We start from the raw sequence: 17,718 nt of genomic DNA on the forward strand, positions 1-17,718 counted from the left end.
ATGAAACTTCCCACAGGGCAGGGAACCCTGATTGCTCTTTAGGCTGACGAGGGAGGGGGACTTGATTGGGGGAGGGGGAGGGAAAGGGGAGGCGGTGGTGAAGAGACAGAAATCTCAAAGAAAGAAAGAAAGGAAGAAAGAAAGAAAGGAAGGAAGGAAGGAAGGAAGGAAGGAAGGAAGGAAGGAAGAAAGAAAGAAAGAAAGAAAGAAAGAAAGAAAGAAAGAAAGAAAGAAAGAAAGAAAGAAACTGGGAAGGCTGAGCAGCAGCTCCGCAGCACCAGCATGAGGGCTGCCATCTGCCTGCACCTGCATCAGTGGACACAGGAGCACATTCATGAGCTCTCAGAGTTAATCAAAGCCACATCCAAAGTAGCAGCCAAGGGTTGCAGGGTCATCTTAGTGACCGAATGACCACACACAGAAAAGGAAAACTGAGGCACAGAAAAAGAGAGAGAGAAAAAACTCGTGGCACAAGAAGCTCTTGGCAGTGTAAGACTCTACTCAGAATGCAAGTCATCATTTTCTTTTCTTCTTCTAACAGTTACTTATGGGGAGCATGAGTCATCAGGTGTGGCAGCAAGGCCTCTACCCACTGAGCCATCTCATCAGGCCAACAACTGCCACTTTCTTCTGGCAAAACCCCCAAGGCAGCCAAAATCCAAACTCCTAGATTTCTCCTCTCTGCGCACACTTTGTCCACGACTACCAAAGTTACGGGCTAGAGAGATGGCTCGGTGGAAAACTTTAAGCAGACATGGGTCTGGTTCCCAGCACTCAGCATTAGGAAGCTCACAATTGCCTAACTCCAGCTCTGCAGGATCCAAAACCTCTGACCCCTGAGGGCACTTGCATACGCCCATATCCATACAGAGACACAGAATTCAAAATAATAAAAAAATCTTTCCTTTAAAAAAAAAAAAGATTATCAAACTCATATCCTAACAATCCACAAATTCCAAAGAAATAGCACCCTCAGCGGGAAAACGAAACAGCTCCTGGGCGCCTTGTCCCTCCCATTCAGTCTTCCATCAGCAACAGCTTGTGAACAATAAATCATGCCTGAGCTCCAGGACTCAAAGTCTTTATGGACTTTGTACTGTCCGTAGATACAGTCCACATCCAGAAAGCAAGATCCCATCAAAGCTGGTCAGCTCCTGGCTATTACACTGTTTCATATAAATATGCATAATTCTATGTCAATGAAAAGTGTTAAAAGTCTTAACTTTTTTAAAAAATCCTCACCTCTAGCTTCCTCTTACTTTTCCTCTTGTCACCTCCCCACTCTTCCTTCAACTCTTCCTCAGACCTCACTTCTGCAATACCATGTACCCAGCGCCATACCCTACCACCAGCGATATCTCCTTCCCAGCACCAAACCCTCCTCCTCAGCTCCTCCTTTATACATTTTAGTCTTCCTTAGGCCTTCCCCCTGCAGTCTAGGAGCTCCATCCTGACCACACACCCCTTGCACACACACAACATATAGCCAAGCCTTCTGTATGAGCCCATTGCTTCTCTCTTTTCTCCCAGCATACTTACGGGCTGACTACGGAATGTAGATTATGATCATAAACTGCCTGCATTAACATCCCTACAGGACCACCTAATTCTTAGGCATTGAGAGCAAGTCATCTGGACATTCTGAGCCTCAGTTTCTTCATCTGTAATGAGATACCTTCCTCACTGTCTTGTGAGAGTAGAAGGATTCTTCTGAAATAAAAATAATTAAACTGTGTGAAGGCAGAGGGTAAACCTAGGTGTGGCCTTCTGTGAGAGAGTGCAGGCTCTGCTATTCTTACCATGCCTACCTCACCATTTTGCAGTTACTTGATTATGCTAAATGACAGCATCAGAGAGAAACATAAGAGACTAGACTTCTTGAGGGCAGGCAGGGCATAAATGCTATGGCAGTCCCGAGGTGCTCTTTCCACTGTCCTACACTGCCTCACCGTGGCAGCATCCCCAAAGAGGAGAACCTGTTCTAAGGGGAATTATCAATTACCTTCAGTTCAATTAAAAAAAAAAAAAAAACTCATTCCCTATTATATAATGAGGAACAAATCAAAGAAGATACACAAATACCAATGAGCACATAGAGAGATGCTCAACATCTCTAGGGAAATGAGGATCAAAACCTTGATGATGGGTCAGCGATACGGCTCAGCCAGGAACAGAGACTGCCAGCAAGCCCAGCCCAGCAGCCTGAGTTCAACTTCTGCATCCCCAGGATGCGCACAGTGGAAGAAGAGAGTCAACACCGGCAAGCTGTCCAGAATAGTAGCTTCCGGAGAGCTCAAATGGGAGGGAGGAGATGGGAGGTGGGATATGCCCAGCATTTTTCTGGAGTGATGGAAACCCTCGAGAATTACAGAGTTGTGGTATTTATACAACACTCTATGACCATATTGAAACCCACCAACTTGTATAATCTATTTTTTTCAGAGTATTTTTTTTACACATTACTCATCTATGTGGGGTATGCCATGACATGCTTGTGGAGGTCAGAGGGCAACTTGTGGGAGTCATTTCTCTCCTTCCACTATGGGAGTCCCAGGGATTGAATTTAGGTCATAAAACTTAGCCGCAAGGACCTTAACCATTGAGCCATCTCACTAGCCCTCTACATTCTAGAATTGCATGGCAGGAGAATACTTCGATAAAGCTGGTTGATATGAAAGCCACTACGGAAACAACTGTATGGATAGGGTCTGGGGATATAACTCAGGAACAGAGAGCTTGCCTAGAATATACAAAGTCCTGTGTTCAATCTCCTTGTGTGTGCCCTAAAATAATTAACAGTAAAGATGACCATATCTAAGCACTTGCACTGTGCCACATACCAAGAAGCTAAACTGCGTTTATATTCTCAGTGTCTGCAATATCAAAGAAGATGGGGGTGGCTGCTTGTATTTCTTATAAGCCCACTCAGGCACACAGAAGAGGCTCAACTGTTACCTGCCTACTGGACTGGCTCACCATGAGGGCACAGGCCAAGGTTAGTAACAGCAGCCTGGGAGAGGAGCGAGGCTAAAGTGAGCCCTTCAGCCTTGAAGACAGGTTATGCGGACCAGACCACTGGGCTGCTCCAGGCCGTCTCTCCCGCAGTTTTTGTGAAGCCGGAAGGGGAAGGCACAGGACGTTACACACAGGCACTGCTTTTGAATTTCCATAGCCTGAGTCCACTGTTTGAGCAGGCTTACCTCGTCGGTGAAGACAAGGTTCTTCTGGGAACTCCCAGAATATTTAAATGAGCTCATGCATATGCATATATACAAACAGACCGGTGCCCAGCACCTGGGTTGCACAGAGGCTGCAATTATCAACCGCCGCCCCCTCCTTCTAGTCCTCAAGGGATGAAATTCAGGGCCAATCGGGAAGGACCGTCAGGAAGGCAGCGGGCGGGCATCACCCACTCTTGGAATTGTCCTTAAGTGGCCATTTTACAAGACTGTGTAAAAGCGAGTGCGGCTGAACCGGGCAGAAAGGGAGAGAGGGATGGTCCCGACCCCAACCTCAAAGTCCCACCTTCCGCTGCAGTCGCGTGCTTGAGGATCAGCCCACCTCCAGGGGCTGGAGGAGGGCGGCGGAGGGAGATGGCTGGTGGAGGTCCCTGGGGAGTGAGGGGGCACGGGGTACCTGGAGTCGAACTTCTGGCCGTCGAGGAACGTTCCCACGTAATGGTAGCGCACGAAGTCGCCGCTGCGCACCGTGCGCGGACACTCGTCCGGCACGAAACGCCGCTCGATCTGAAGCTCGGAGCTCACACCCAGGCCCGCCACGGGTGCCGCCTGCCCGGTCACCCAGAGTAGCAGCAAGAGCAGCGACCGGGGTCGCCAGCCCCGGGCCCCGAACGCCATCGCACGGCCTGGACTGGAGGGGCAAGGAGCAAGGCTGGGCGCGCCGCAGCGTTGCAAACGTGGAAAGGGCTCCCAGCTAGCCCCGGGCCGCAGCGCCCGCCCCCCCCCCCCCGCAGCTCCGCCCCCTGCCGGGCCGAGGGGAGGAGCCGAGCTCCCGGGACTTCCTCGCCTTCCCCGCGTCCAGAAGCCCGGGGAAGACCACAACCACTGCCAGGCCCAGCGCCTGATCCCTGCAAGTCCCAAGAGACGATTTGGAAAGTCCTACGTGGCAGCGGATCCAGTTTCCCCTTTGCTGATCTGGGATAGGAAGGAAACTTGAGTCTTTTTGAAAACTTAGTTACTGGAGTATACCCAGTAAACAGGCTGGGACCATCCCTCGGGATGTCTTTGAGTTGCTGTGAACTAATGTGGTCCGTGGACAGCGTGTGTAGGCTCCCGTTAGCTCCTCAGTAATTAAATGCATCTTCGATTTATTAAAACTTTGGAATATTAGAAATCAATAGGGCTTTCGTAACTCGTTTTGAATGTTATCAAATAATCCAAGTCTCAAAACCTAGTAAAGACATCAACAAAAGAGGAAAAATAAATAAGGGGAACCAATCCCAAATAAACCCTTCCCTCCCAAAAAAGAAAAAAAAAAAAAAAAAGCAAACCTGAGTGAGCTGAGTTTCAGATACATCTGCAAACTGGAGAGAAAATAGGATACTTACGGAAAGTATAGAGCTAATTATTAAGAGTCCAGCGACCTAAGAAACCACATGTGCCCCCCCCCCAAAAAAAATAGGTGTTAGATTTTCTAGTGTTTAAAAAAAAAATCGGTGTGTCCTAAATTAAGTTAGAGGCGAAAGGATAGAGGAAAAAAGAAATCCACACTAAGGTCCATGCTAAATCAACTAAGGAAAAGAAATGCTCCGCATTCCTTCCCTGGACCCTGAAGACACGACCCCATCGAATTCAGCTTTTATAGTCAAGCAACCCGAGAATCAACCAAAACCTTTCTTTACTCCGGGCTACTTGAGATTCTGAGAAGGCCTTTCTTACCTAGGGTCCATTACCAAGCATTTATAAAACAAGAGTTCAATCCCCAGCAAGCATGTATATTCACAACCATCCGATTTTCAACAAAGACAGCAAGAACACACATTGGATGAAGGACCATTTCTTCTGTGAATGGTGCCGGGGAACTGAATATTCTTGCGTGCAGAATGAACTAGAAACCTATCTCTTGCTGTACACAAAGGTCAATTCAAAATGGGTCAAAGACTTAAATGTAAGCCATGAAACTACTGGGAGAAAGCATGGGGACAAGGGGCTGGAGAAAAGGCTCAATAGTTAAGAGCACCGGCTGCTTGCTCTTGCAGAGGAGCTGGGTTCAATGACCAGCACCCACTTGGCTACTCACAGCTCTCTGTGACTCCAGTTCCAGGGGATTCAAGGCTCTCTTCTGGTCTCTTTGGACACTGTAGTTTTGGTACAGAGACATAGATGCAGGCAAAACACACATTTGGACACATAAATTAAATATTTTAGCTGGCATTAAAAAGATAAAACAAGCAAAGGAAACAATTAACAAAGGACACAGCCTCCAGATGGGAGGACCCATTTGCCTCCTATTCATCTGGCAAAGGATTCACTTCTAAAATAGAAGAATTAAAAAAAATAAAATGGTCAAGGGAGAACTCATCAGTGACAGTCAATCTGCTTTACATGTGTGCAAGGCCCTGGATTCAAACCCCAGCACCACAATAAATGAGGGAATGAGTGCTTATTTTTCAAGAGGATAAATGAACATGTATATGTGTGTATTCAAGTTTTTTAATATTCTGTTGAATATTTAAAACAATGCTAATCAAAGAAATGCAAATCGAATCCATAAGGAGGGGCTGGAGAAATGGTTCGGTAGTTAAAAGTACTTGCTGCTCATCCAGAGAACTCTGGTTCGATTTCCAGCACCTCTATCGTAGCTCACAACAGTCTGTAACTTCAGTTCCAGAAGATCTGACACCCTCTTCTGGTCTCTGAAGGCGCCATGCACACATAGGGTGCACAGACATACATGCAGACAAAACACCCATACACATAAAATTTCTAAAAATATGTAATGAGGTATGACTTCAACTCAGTTAGAATGGCTGTCACCAGACAAAAGCATGCTGTGAGGTGTGGGAACAGAAGCGTCTCACATTCTTTTTGTTTTGGTTTGGTTGGTTTTGTCTGGTTTTTCAAGACAGAGTTTCTCTGTGTACCCCTGGCTGTCCTGGAATTCACTTCACAGACCAGGCTGGCCTTGAACTCACCAAGATCCACCTGCCTCTGCCTCCAAGTGCTGGATTAAAGGCGTGTGCCACCACTGCCCGGCCTCCATCTCACAATGAAAGTGTAAATTAGTATTGCTGTTTTGGAAAATCGGAGGTTACTGAAAATCTAGAAGTGGTGGAGCTATCTGAGGTGGTGTGGGAAGCACTGTTCATAATCAAGTTCCTGAGAAGCCTCAGGCAGTAAGAATAAAGTTCAAGACCTGCTTGGGTTACAGAATTCAAGTCTGGCCTAAGCCACTTAGCAGGATGCTGTCTCATGTCAAAAAGTAAGAAGGAGCATTGGGCTATGGCTCAATGGCAGAGCATTTAGTACAATCTCCAGTACTACAGGAAGGAGGATAAATATACTATGATCCAGACATTCCACACTGAGTATATAAACAAAATAATTGAAATCCCAATTTTAATGAGATGCTTGCACTAGCATGTTTATTGCAACATGCTTGAAAAGAATGAAATGACGTCATTTGAAGAAACATGAATGGATACAGCGAGCATTACATTAGGAAAGCTAATCAGACAGAGAAGGACACATACCACATGCTCCTGAATGTAGAAACTAAACGGCTCATCTCAAAGTCGGAAATATGGAGTGTGCATGTGTGTGTGTGTGTGTGTGTGTGTGTGTGTGTGTTAGAGCATGCCTAACCTGTCAAAGACCTTCGGTCCAAGACCCAGCAGAAAGAAAGGGGAAAGGAGAAGAAAAAGAAGGAGGAAGAGGAGGAGGAGAGGAAAGGGAGGTCATCAGAACCTGGAAAAAAGAGGATGTTAATAGGCCAGGAATGGTTGGAAGGACACGTAATAAATTCAGAGATTTTATAACAGAGATTTTAAAACTTTTTCTACACAGGATCCCTTTTACTCTAATACATAAAATAAGTATATAAATCAAACCTTTGCTGATGTTAAAACACAAAGAATTTTATTTTAAAACAACTCTTTAATGTATATTTTTACCATTTATTAGAAATGAAACCAAGTTTATAAAACAATGAGATGTATATAGTTGCTTATTTTTACACGAAGAATTAATCCTGACTGAATAGTTGATACTGCAGGACACAAAGCAACAACAACACTTTTCAGAGCTAAACTGACATTTTGATGTCTTCAATGCTACGAACACCCTTTGGATAAACACCTGCATTCTATAATATAGTAGAAACCTGCCTAGGGTCATTTTGGAAATTCTGATCTAATCATAAACCAAAATTCATTGAATAAATTTTTATATCAAGCTCAAAAATTATCAATAGCAATATATTGTTTTGTTGTTTTATTTTGTTTTATGACATGGGGTTTCCTGATCTTCCTGCCTCCATCTTCCCAGTGCTGAGATTACAGACAAGTAGCACCATGCTTGACTCAAAAGGCATTTCTTAAAATCAAGCATTCTTTTTTAATTCTCTGACAATTTTACTATATGTTTATAATGGGCTTTGATTGGAGTATATGTGCACTCCACTGAATTTAATTAGGGTTGCTTCTGTGAGCATGGGCAACCTACCAACGGCTCTACCACTGACAATATGATTCCCCCTTCTCCAGTATACTGAGAACCTAGTAGAGTCATTGTAGCTAGGATAAACATTGGAACAAAAGAGTTGTTTTTCATTATATCTAGAGTAGAAATTAAAATGAGATAGTTGTTTTTAGAAGTATTTAGACCTTGAAGAAATCATTGTAGAAATCAGTGATTGTTTTCTGATTTATGGAGTGGTTTTTCTGAAGGAGTTTTCCATCCTTCGGATGACTTTGGTCACAAGACAACCAATCCTTGAGCATCTTACATTCCTGGGCACTGCAAAGAGTGCACCATAAGTTCTGAAGTTGTAGGAAAAACATACGGATGAGATCAAAAGCTTGGTTTGAGGAATTAGTTTAACCCATAATAAACAACCTTTGTGTAACAATCAATCAATGCTTCTGCGTGACTGTTCGAGGTTCAGTTGCTAGAAACTGTTTCCCCTGCTGCCACAGAGCCTGAATCACACTCCGGAGTGAACATCTTTCTCTGTCCCGTGGAATACAGAACACTGTTACTCCAGCAACCGTTAACTGCCTGTAGCTCCTTGAAGAAGTGGTAGAGCCTTAGGAGCCACTCCCTGACCCATGATAGATTGCTGATGACTCAGACTTGCTCAGCTAACACAGCTGCTGTAAGCTCAAGAGTGCAAGAGCCACAGAATCAAACATTATTACACATACTATTCAAAGACATACTAATTAATTATTACATGCTGAGAAAGTTTTTGTTTTCTATAACTAAACCGTTATGTTTCTGTAAGAGTAAAAACCTTCATGTAGTTAAAAACACTGAAATTCATGTCAGACCATGATCTCTAGTCTGTTTCCTAAAGTATTTGTTTGCTGTTGCAAGGCAAAGAGCACACAGTGCAGGTTCTGAACCTCAGCTACACTGGCGTTAAGTGGGAAACACAGATGCTTCCAGGAAGACCTCAGGTTCACTATGTGTTGGATTTTAAGTTTATTTCTTGTTGTTCATATTCACAAAACATATAGTGTTACCAAATTTTACAAGGGCCCTGTGCTGGCTAGTTTATTCAACTTGGCATAGGCTACGGTCATCTGAGAACAGGGAGAGTCAACTGAGAAGATGCCTCTGTAAGATCAAGACATTTTCTTAATTAGTGATTGATGAGGGAAGGTCCAGCCTATTGTGGGTGGTGCCATCCCCAGGGCTGATGGTTCTGGGTTCTAAAAGAAAGCAGGCTGAGCAAGCCATAAGGAACAAGCAAGTAAGCAGCACCCCTCTATGGCCTCTGTATCAGCTATTGTCTCCAGGTTCCTGCTCTGACTTCCTTCAATAATGAACAATGAAGTGGAAACATGAGCAAAATAAAACTTTCCTCCTAGTCTTAGCTAGGGTTCCTATTGCTATGATGAAACTCCATGACCAAAAGCAACTTGGGGAGGAAAGGGTTTATTTAGATTACACTTCCACATTATAGTATATCATCAAAGGAAGTTAGGACAAGAACTCAAACAGGAAAAAACAAAACCCTGGAGGCAGGAGTTGATTCAGAGATTGTGGGACTCTGCTTATTGACTTGCTCCCCATGGCATGCTCAGCCTACTTTTATATAGAATCCAGGACCAACTGCCCAGGGGTGGCCTCACCCACTGGGCTGGGCCCTCCCCCATTAATCACTAATTAAGAAAAAGGCTGACAGGCCTGCCTATGGCCTGATCGTCTATAGGCAGTTTTTCAATTGAGATTCCCTCTTCTCATTTTTTTTTTTATGAGAAATCACCTTCTCATTGAAACCGGCATGAATGTCTGCCACTCACAGAGCACTCTGACTTATATGAGGCACAAAGAATCTGCCACAGACTCCAGAAATCAATTATTTTCAGGATGCCCAATGTCATCACACCCTTCTGGGCCTAGCTAGCACTTCATCCCCTACCTCAAAACTTCCCATTGCTCTTTCTGTCTCTACAACTCTCACCACCATCTATTTTGCTGTGTAATTTAGAGTATGTGTCCTTCCACTAGAAATGTAAGCTTTGTAAGGTCGGGATTCTCTATGACTATAGCATGTGTCAAGCTAGCATAAAACCATACAGGACAATGGACCCCTTTTCAGCATGACACACAAGCATCACTGTTAAGCCACAACCTTTTTTTTCCTGTTCATCCCCTAGATCACACATTTATATCAACATCAAAATATAAAACATGTTATAGGCTTTAAAAGTTCCAAATGTAGTCAGTTTTCTTTGGGCCACCAGCTCACTTAAAATGACACAGAGACTTATTATTAATTATAAAAGCTTAGCCTATAACTTAGACTACTTCCTAACTAGTTCTTATAACTTAAATTAACCTATTTCCACTCATCTACATGCTGCCACAGCACGGGTGTTACCTCTCCAACTGCATGTCTTGCTTGTTCTCCATCTACTAGTATCTCTCTGGTGCCCAGATTCCTCTCCTCTTCTTCTCTTGCTGCCTAGAAGTCCCATCTAATGCCTTCCTGCTAATTATTAGCCATTCAGCATTTATTAAACTAATCAGAAGGTGTCTTGGCAAAGACACATCTTCACAGTGTACAAAAAGATTGTTCCACAACATTTCCCCCTTTTTGTCTAAATAAAAAAGAAAGTTTTTAATTCTAACACAGTAAAACTATATACAATAAGAATAATCATCAACTAAAAAATACATTCACAATGTCCAGTCCATTATTAGTATTTGGCAAATTAAAAGAAAATACTATATTATCTGTCTTATCTTGCTGAGTCTAAATTTTTGTACCTAATTTATTTTATATCACAACTGAGGAAAACTATAACTATAATTATCTAATCTCCAACCCTATTAGAGACCCAAGAAGGATATACTATTACCTGAGTAAACAGGAAGTTCAGAGCTAGCAGCTTCCAAAACTATAGAAATGACAGAAATAGCTGGCTTCCTAGATAGGCATTAAAGGTTTCTCTGCAAAATTGGGTCCTCCATCTTTGGCCTATAGAACTAAAATATCTGACAGACTTTCTTGTGAAGCAGGAATTTGAAGGAATGTCCTACCTTGTCTCAGTGAAGTTTGGCAGTTATCTTCTTCTGTGTCCTGATTGTGCAATTTGGACATCACATTGTCAGCAGTCAAGGCAAGGGCAGTTTCTTGCCCATTTTTGCACAAAGAAAACAAACTCTATATGGAGGTTCTTTGGTGCTCATCATCCTTTTGAAAGTAAATTGGTGCTGCCATGAACAAATTTATCTCACTGCCATGAAAAGCTGTGTATTATTAAAACATTTTAAGTGACAAATTCTGTAGGTTTTTCAAGTGTTTGAAGACCACCTATATATCTGAATGACCTTGAAATCATACCTACCATAACTATAAGTTTGCTTGCTATATAGATGACTAACTTCTAACCTACATTTTTTATTATCCTAAATAATTTGAAATAATAACTTTCAAGGACTAGAAATTTACATTACATTGTTAAATGAGCTGCATCAGTACGGTACCTTAAACAAGAGTAGAAACATATGCACAGTATATTCTAACAAAGACTCAAATATGTATCAATATATAAAAATCCCATTATTTCTATACTATATCCCCTTTTTTCCCTTCAGAAAGAGATCCCTGAATCTAATCTCTTTTATTTAGCTTTCTCCCTGACTTAAGCACCAAGGCCACTGGTCGATTTGAGTTAGGACCTGGAGGGACAAAGCCTGGGGTGTCTTTGACAAGAAACGGGGAGCTGCACCAGAGCCAGGTGAGCAGCCCCATTAGCTCTTACTTTTGACAAACCATGCTTGTTATCACTAGATTTATGATGCCCTTTGCTCCTCGAAAAAGTCCCTTATGATCCTGCAGAGGGCTCTGAGGACCAGGGATTAATGCAGGGTCCATGGAGGAAAAGTTCTGGCTGAGTTCTGAGAAGCCATTCTAATGAGGATCTTCAGGTTGTGTCTCGGTGGTGCAGATGTCTGTAAGCCCATTCTTGTAGCACTGATCTCTCCTAAGAGGAAGTGCCTGGGACCAAATACTCCAGGCAGTGACCCATGAAGCCCCGGACCACCTGGGGTAGATGGTGCTGGAGCCAAGGAGGTTTAGGTTGTGCCCTCTCTTTGGCAAATGGGGAAACTTTTGACTCAATTTCCTGTGCAGTCTCTGGGTCCCCAGGCTAAGACCAGGAAATGAGAGCGACTGGCCTGACAGCACAGTGAGCAATAGGAAGGAAATCCTCATGGATATTTATGATGGCAGCTGGTCTTCTGTGTTTAGTAATATTTTCTAGAAAAGAAGGAAACTTCACATTGGGATAAAGCACCGTGATGAGAGAGAAAGCTTATCAGAATGTAAAAACAGATGAGATTCAGTGAGCGAATAGGAAGCCGGCAACCTCAGAGTACAGTAAAATCATACAGAGAGAAGGGGGCAATTTAAACAGAAGGGAACGAATGAAAGGCAGAAAACTAGGCTCCACCAATCCCCCAGTAATACACAGGCTCTGAAGTGCTGATACTGAAATCAAGCATAAACTAGTAAGGAAAGCGGGTCACTAAAGAAAAACAAGTTTTCACACTTTATTGAGCTTGGAAAGCAACAAACAGTGGCAGCTAAGCCAGACCGGCTGCCGCTCTAGCCTTCGTGTAGAGCATAATTAAAGAAATGGTAAGAAAAGCAGCTGTCTGAACTCACGCCAGTGGGCGGTCCAGGGACATCGTTTTCAGTGGCTCCCTATTCTTTTCCCTCCCCAAGATTTCCAAGAGTGTCTCCTACCTCCAGTGTCCACAGATCACTGTCATTCACCTGACTTACCATGAAAAACCCTGGGCTAGAAATCAGACTATGCTGGTTGCGGCCAACGCCCTACTCCATGCATTCCAATGTCTTTATGGCATGTTTCTTCATAACTCCCCTAGGGTTTCTGTAAGGATCATCTGAAGTTGTCAGGTGTTCAGTATTGTGTGGTTGGTCAAAGAAAGAGGGTCACTCCAAGATGAATTTTAGGCTCTCTGGAAGTAGGGAGAAACAGATTCTATGACCAGAACCTTGAACGGCCATGCAAAGGCTTATTTCTTGATTGCTAAACAAAAGTTATTTTATGGATAAAACAAGTTCCTCATGTCAAAGCCCTGATCTAATCTATATGTTTTCTGAAGCAAAGCATCACACCCCTGCCACTTTGGTCCTGATTGTGTACTGTTTCCAGTACCCAACAATCCAGGATATCCAGGTGTGCCAGATTGAAGGCGTAAGTCACGAACAAGGCAACACCAGTTTGGAGTTATGATTAATAGGGTGTTATTTATTTAAAGGGGAAAAAACTTACAGATCACAATCCCAGACAACAGCCATCTGCGCAACCAGGAAGGGAGTCTCGTCTCCAGCGGAGCAGTAAGAGAAGAGAGCGAGCAGAGGAAATAGCCGCTTTTTTAAAGGGAGTGAGACCACGCCCCAATGGGCTGGTATCACAGCAGCTATTGGTTGGAGGGGCGGAAAGACCTCCCGCAACACCAGATGGTCTTGTGACCAAGGTCACTCAAGGGCTGTGAAGCTCCTTCAGAAAAACGGCTCTATAGATGACAGCAAGCAATCACTGTTTTCCACACTTCAAGGTCTAAGTCCTTCTAGAAAATAATCATTCATTATTTTACCCTAGATACAATGTTTACCCTAGACACAATGATTCTAATTTTTCCTCTACAGAAGCAATATATTCTGGTGCAGAATCTTAACAGTACTAGCATAAGGATTCATATTGCCTAATAACTAAAAGAATTCTTTTTTAGTCTTGGACCCCAGCCAGGGGATGATGTTACACACACAATGTGCAGGCCTTCCCACCTCATTTAACACAATCAAAATAATCTGCCACAGACACACTCAGAGACCCATCTCCCAGGTGATTCTAGACTCTGTCACATTGACAATTAGTATCAACCATCACAACTCCACCCCAGTTCTGTAGAACAGCATCTAGTACCATAGTATCTGTATTGGACAAATCTAGAGGAATGTAACTGTCTTAGTCAGTGTGCTGTTGAAAAGCAAACATTTAATTGGGGCTTGTTTACAGCTTTGGAACTTTAATGCATTATCATCACGGTGGGAAGCATGGTAGCATACAGGCAGATATGGTGATAGAGAAGTCGCTGAAAATTCTATATTCAGATCGATAGGCAGCAAGAAGAGAGAGACATGGAATCTGGCTTGGGCCCTTGAACCGTAAAAGCCTGACCCAGTAACATACTTCCTCCAACAAGGCCACACCTCCTCATCATTTCAAAGAGTGGAACTTTCTGGTGACCAAGCAAGCATTCAAATCTGTAAGTCTATGGAGGCCAATCGTATTCAAACCACCACAATAACTGAAAGAATGAATATATGTCAAAAGGGGATTTCTTGGATTATACAATAAATATTGAGAAGGTCAACAATGACTGTCATTCTGTCACTTAAAATGACAAAAACAGAACACTGACCAAAAGCAGCTGAGAGAGAAGGGAGTAAAAAGTCTCTTTGGCTTACACTTTCAGATCATAACCCACCACTAAAGGAAGTCAGGGCAGGAACTGAAGCAGGAACCATGGCAGAAAGCTGCTCACCATCTTGCTTCCTGGCTTGTTCTCAGGTCTGTTTTGGGATAACTTTCTTACGCAGCTCAGAGTCATCTGCCTATGGATAGTGCCACCCATGGTGAGCTGGGTCCTTCCACATCAATCATGACAATGTCCCCACAGACACACCCATAAATTAATCTAATCTGGCAACTCCACAGTTGACTCTAGATTGTATCAAGCTGACAACTGAAGCTAGATAGGACAGCTATCTCCATGCTGAAGAGGCTGAGAACCTTGCAGTTAGCCAGTTGTTCAGTCCACAAGTCTGGATGTCTTAGCAGTCCAATCTGGTACAGAAAGACTTCCTAATCAACAAAGACCCAAATACCACTGAATTTCTTTTTCCGGGCAAACTATCATACCCTTCACGAGTGACATAGAGCTATTGAAGCATGACATCACTGGGGAGCCCACCCCAACAATACACTGAGGGAAAACTCAGCAAGACTTTGCTCCTGTCCTAAGAGATGTCCAGGTCATGTTCCTGCTGTCTGGAGCATTGAAGATCAGCCAATGTCAAAGAGGGGGCACTAGAATCTACTAATGCTCAGGTCATGAACAGAAACTGAAGCCAGTCAGAATTTTATCAGGTCCAAGACCACATAGGTAACTGTTATCTTAAGCAGAGATCACCCAGTGTAGTAGCATTGAAAGAAATGAGCTGTTTTCCCCAAGCATTGTGTGTCTCGCTATGATCTGCTGAATTTTACCTGGTTACGGAACAAGGAAGTCACCGTAGATCTACACCTCCCTTTCTTTTCCACCACGGCTCAGGAAATATCACAGAAGAGAGGACTGGAAAAAGTACTAGAAGATGGAGTGCAGTACTGTGAAAAACAGGCCTGAAAAGTAGTTTTTATTGAATGAAAGTGACCTGCTCACCTCCAGTGTGACAGGTGATGACAGTAAAACCTCCATTTCTGCTATCTCATATGCTGTGGTTTGAACAGCAATGTCCTTCAAAGGCTCAGGTGGTGGTGCTGGTTGAGAAGGTGTGGGACCTTTGGGAGGAAGTATGGCACTAGAGGTGGACTTTGTATGTTTATAATCTCACGCCGCTTCCCGCCCATCCTCTGCCTCATGCTTGTACTTGAGGATGTGATCTCTCTGCTTCCTTCTCTGGTCATCTTGCCTGTCGACTGGCTTGCCAACCCACCGTGATGGACTCTTATCTCTCTGGGACTATAAGTCCAAATAAGTTCTTCCTTCTCCAATTTGCTATGGTCATGGTATTTTGTCCCAGCAACAGAAATGTAACTAACACAGGCATATAAGAGCATTTGCGCCTTTCCAGTGTTCACAGTCTTCATTATACCATGGTTGTAGATCACCGTTCTAACCGCTGTGTTGCATGAATATTGAGTTTGAGCACAGTTTCTAGAAAGCCTGTTCCTATTGTGAACTAGATGAAAAAAGGAGATATTAAAATTCATGGTGAATATTTCCAGATAGTAGGAGGAAGCAACTAACTGTGTCTCAGTATCCAGAGGTGGAAGATGGAAAGTCTAAACTTCAAGGTCATTCTTCACTACATAAAGAGTTGTGGCATAGCCTTGACCCTGCCTAAACATTCACACACACACACACACAAAACTCACAGAGATCCCCCTGCCTCTGCCTCCCAAGTGCTAGGATTAAAGGCATGAGCCACCACCAGTAGTCTGAGGACAAATGTTTATAGATTGTTGTTCAGGATTATGCTGGTTTAATAAATTAATGGTTGTGCATCCCCAGCACCCTGGCCGCCTGCTAGCTTATGCCCCGAAATAATTACACAGACATTTTATTCTTTTAAACACTGCTTGGCCCATTAGCTCTAGCCCTTACTGGCTAATTCTGATATCCCGATCAACCCATCTCTAATAAACTATGTAGCACAGGTCTTACCGGGAAAGATTCAGCATGTCTGACCTGGCGGCTTGCTTCATCGCATCTGCCCGATAGAGGGGAGCATGGCCTCTCTCTGAGGCGTCTTACCTCACTTCCTCTTCCTCCCAGCATTCTGGTCTGTTTACTCCGCCTACCTAATTTTCTACCTCTCAGGGCCAAGCAGTTTCTTTATTTTTTAACCAATGACCTTCCTCCATCAGTCTACCACACTATCAGCACTATATAAAAGTTCTAAGTTCAGATTCTCTTCTGAGACACATGGATTTCTTAACCGTAACCTGCAACAAGCTTTCTCAAATGTAGTTGAACTTTCTTTTGTGGGACCGCCAGCTCCCCATAACACACAGAGACTTAATATTAATTATGGAAACTTGACCTTAACTATGGCTTTTCCCAAACTAGCTCTTATAACTTAAATTAACTTGTTTTTATTAAGCTACATTCTGACATGTGACTCAGTTACCTCTCTTCTGTACCATATGTCCAACTTCTTTAGAGTCTTTCTGGCATTTCTGCTTCTCTTCTTCCCAGAGTGTTCTCTCTCTCTCTCTCTCTCTCTCTCTCTCTCTCTCTCTCTCTCTCCCACCCTCCCTCCCTCCCTCTCTCCACCCCCCCTCCCTGGAAGTCCCATCTGTTCTCTCCTGCCTAGCTATTGGCCATTCAGCTCTTTATAAACCAATCACAATGGCATATCTCATAGTGTAAACAAATATTCCACAACAGTAACCCCTAAAAAATCAAAATGAAAAACCAGATCAAATACTTCTAACATACAATGGCACAGGATATATAATACCATTCACCAGTCTATTGAGTGAGTTCCAGGACAGCCAAGCTTAGGCAATGAAGGAAACCACTGAAAACAGAAAGCTGGGGAAGATGTAATTGAAGAGGGGACCACGTTCTACACCAGCAAAAATCAGAACTTGGCAGCTTCGGCCACGTGGTTCTGTTTTTAGAGTCAAGGATGAGAAAACGGGTTATGGACTCTCCCTCCACAACTAAGGAAAGTCACTGAGGCCTGGCATGTGTCAGGAGTATCCCTAAATGGAGGCCTAGAAAGGATATTATGTGAAGCTGTGAAATTGAAGCCTGGATTGCCTCAAAGACCTGAAATTTTTGGAAATGCCTGAGCTGTGGGATACCTGCCAAGAAGAACTGTTAACAGGGATTGGAATCAGCCCAAGAGAGAGAAGTGTGCGTTGCAGTCAACACAGCTGAAAGGAGTTGGAGATCTGAAGAGCATTTGATATCAGGCATAGAGATATAGAGTTTGGAGTTTGCCTAGCTGTTTTTCAGTGTTAATTTGGTCCAGTATTTCCTCACTATGCTCCCTTCCCTCCCTTACAGTTTGGAGGTTTAGTCCATTATCATCACAGTGGGAAACAGCACCATACAGGCAGATCTGAGGCTGGAGAGGCTGCTGAGAGTTATTCCTCTGGATCAACAGGCAGCAAAGTGACACTGGGCCTGGCTTGAGTGTCAAAACCTCAAAACCCACCCCAGTGACAGACACTTCCTCCAACAAGGCCATACCTACTCC

General features: G+C 43.6%; 1 protein-coding gene across 1 annotated transcript in view; it reads right to left on the reverse strand.

Moving 5' to 3' along the window:
• The window catches only part of Fkbp9 (FKBP prolyl isomerase 9), a 48,690-nt gene extending 44,747 nt beyond the window's left edge, over window positions 1-3,943 (reverse strand). The window contains exon 1 of the mRNA XM_050132700.1: window positions 3,637-3,943. Coding sequence (XP_049988657.1) covers window positions 3,637-3,857 — 221 coding nt within the window. The 5' untranslated portion in view covers window positions 3,858-3,943. The remainder of the gene's footprint in view (window positions 1-3,636) is intronic.
• Window positions 3,944-17,718: the final 13,775 nt, after the last annotated feature.

This window comes from Alexandromys fortis, unplaced genomic scaffold, assembly GCF_014885135.2.
Source record: "Alexandromys fortis isolate MF-2015 unplaced genomic scaffold, M_Fortis_MF-2015_v1.1 scaffold_446, whole genome shotgun sequence".
NCBI classification, from domain to species: Eukaryota; Metazoa; Chordata; class Mammalia; order Rodentia; family Cricetidae; genus Alexandromys; species Alexandromys fortis.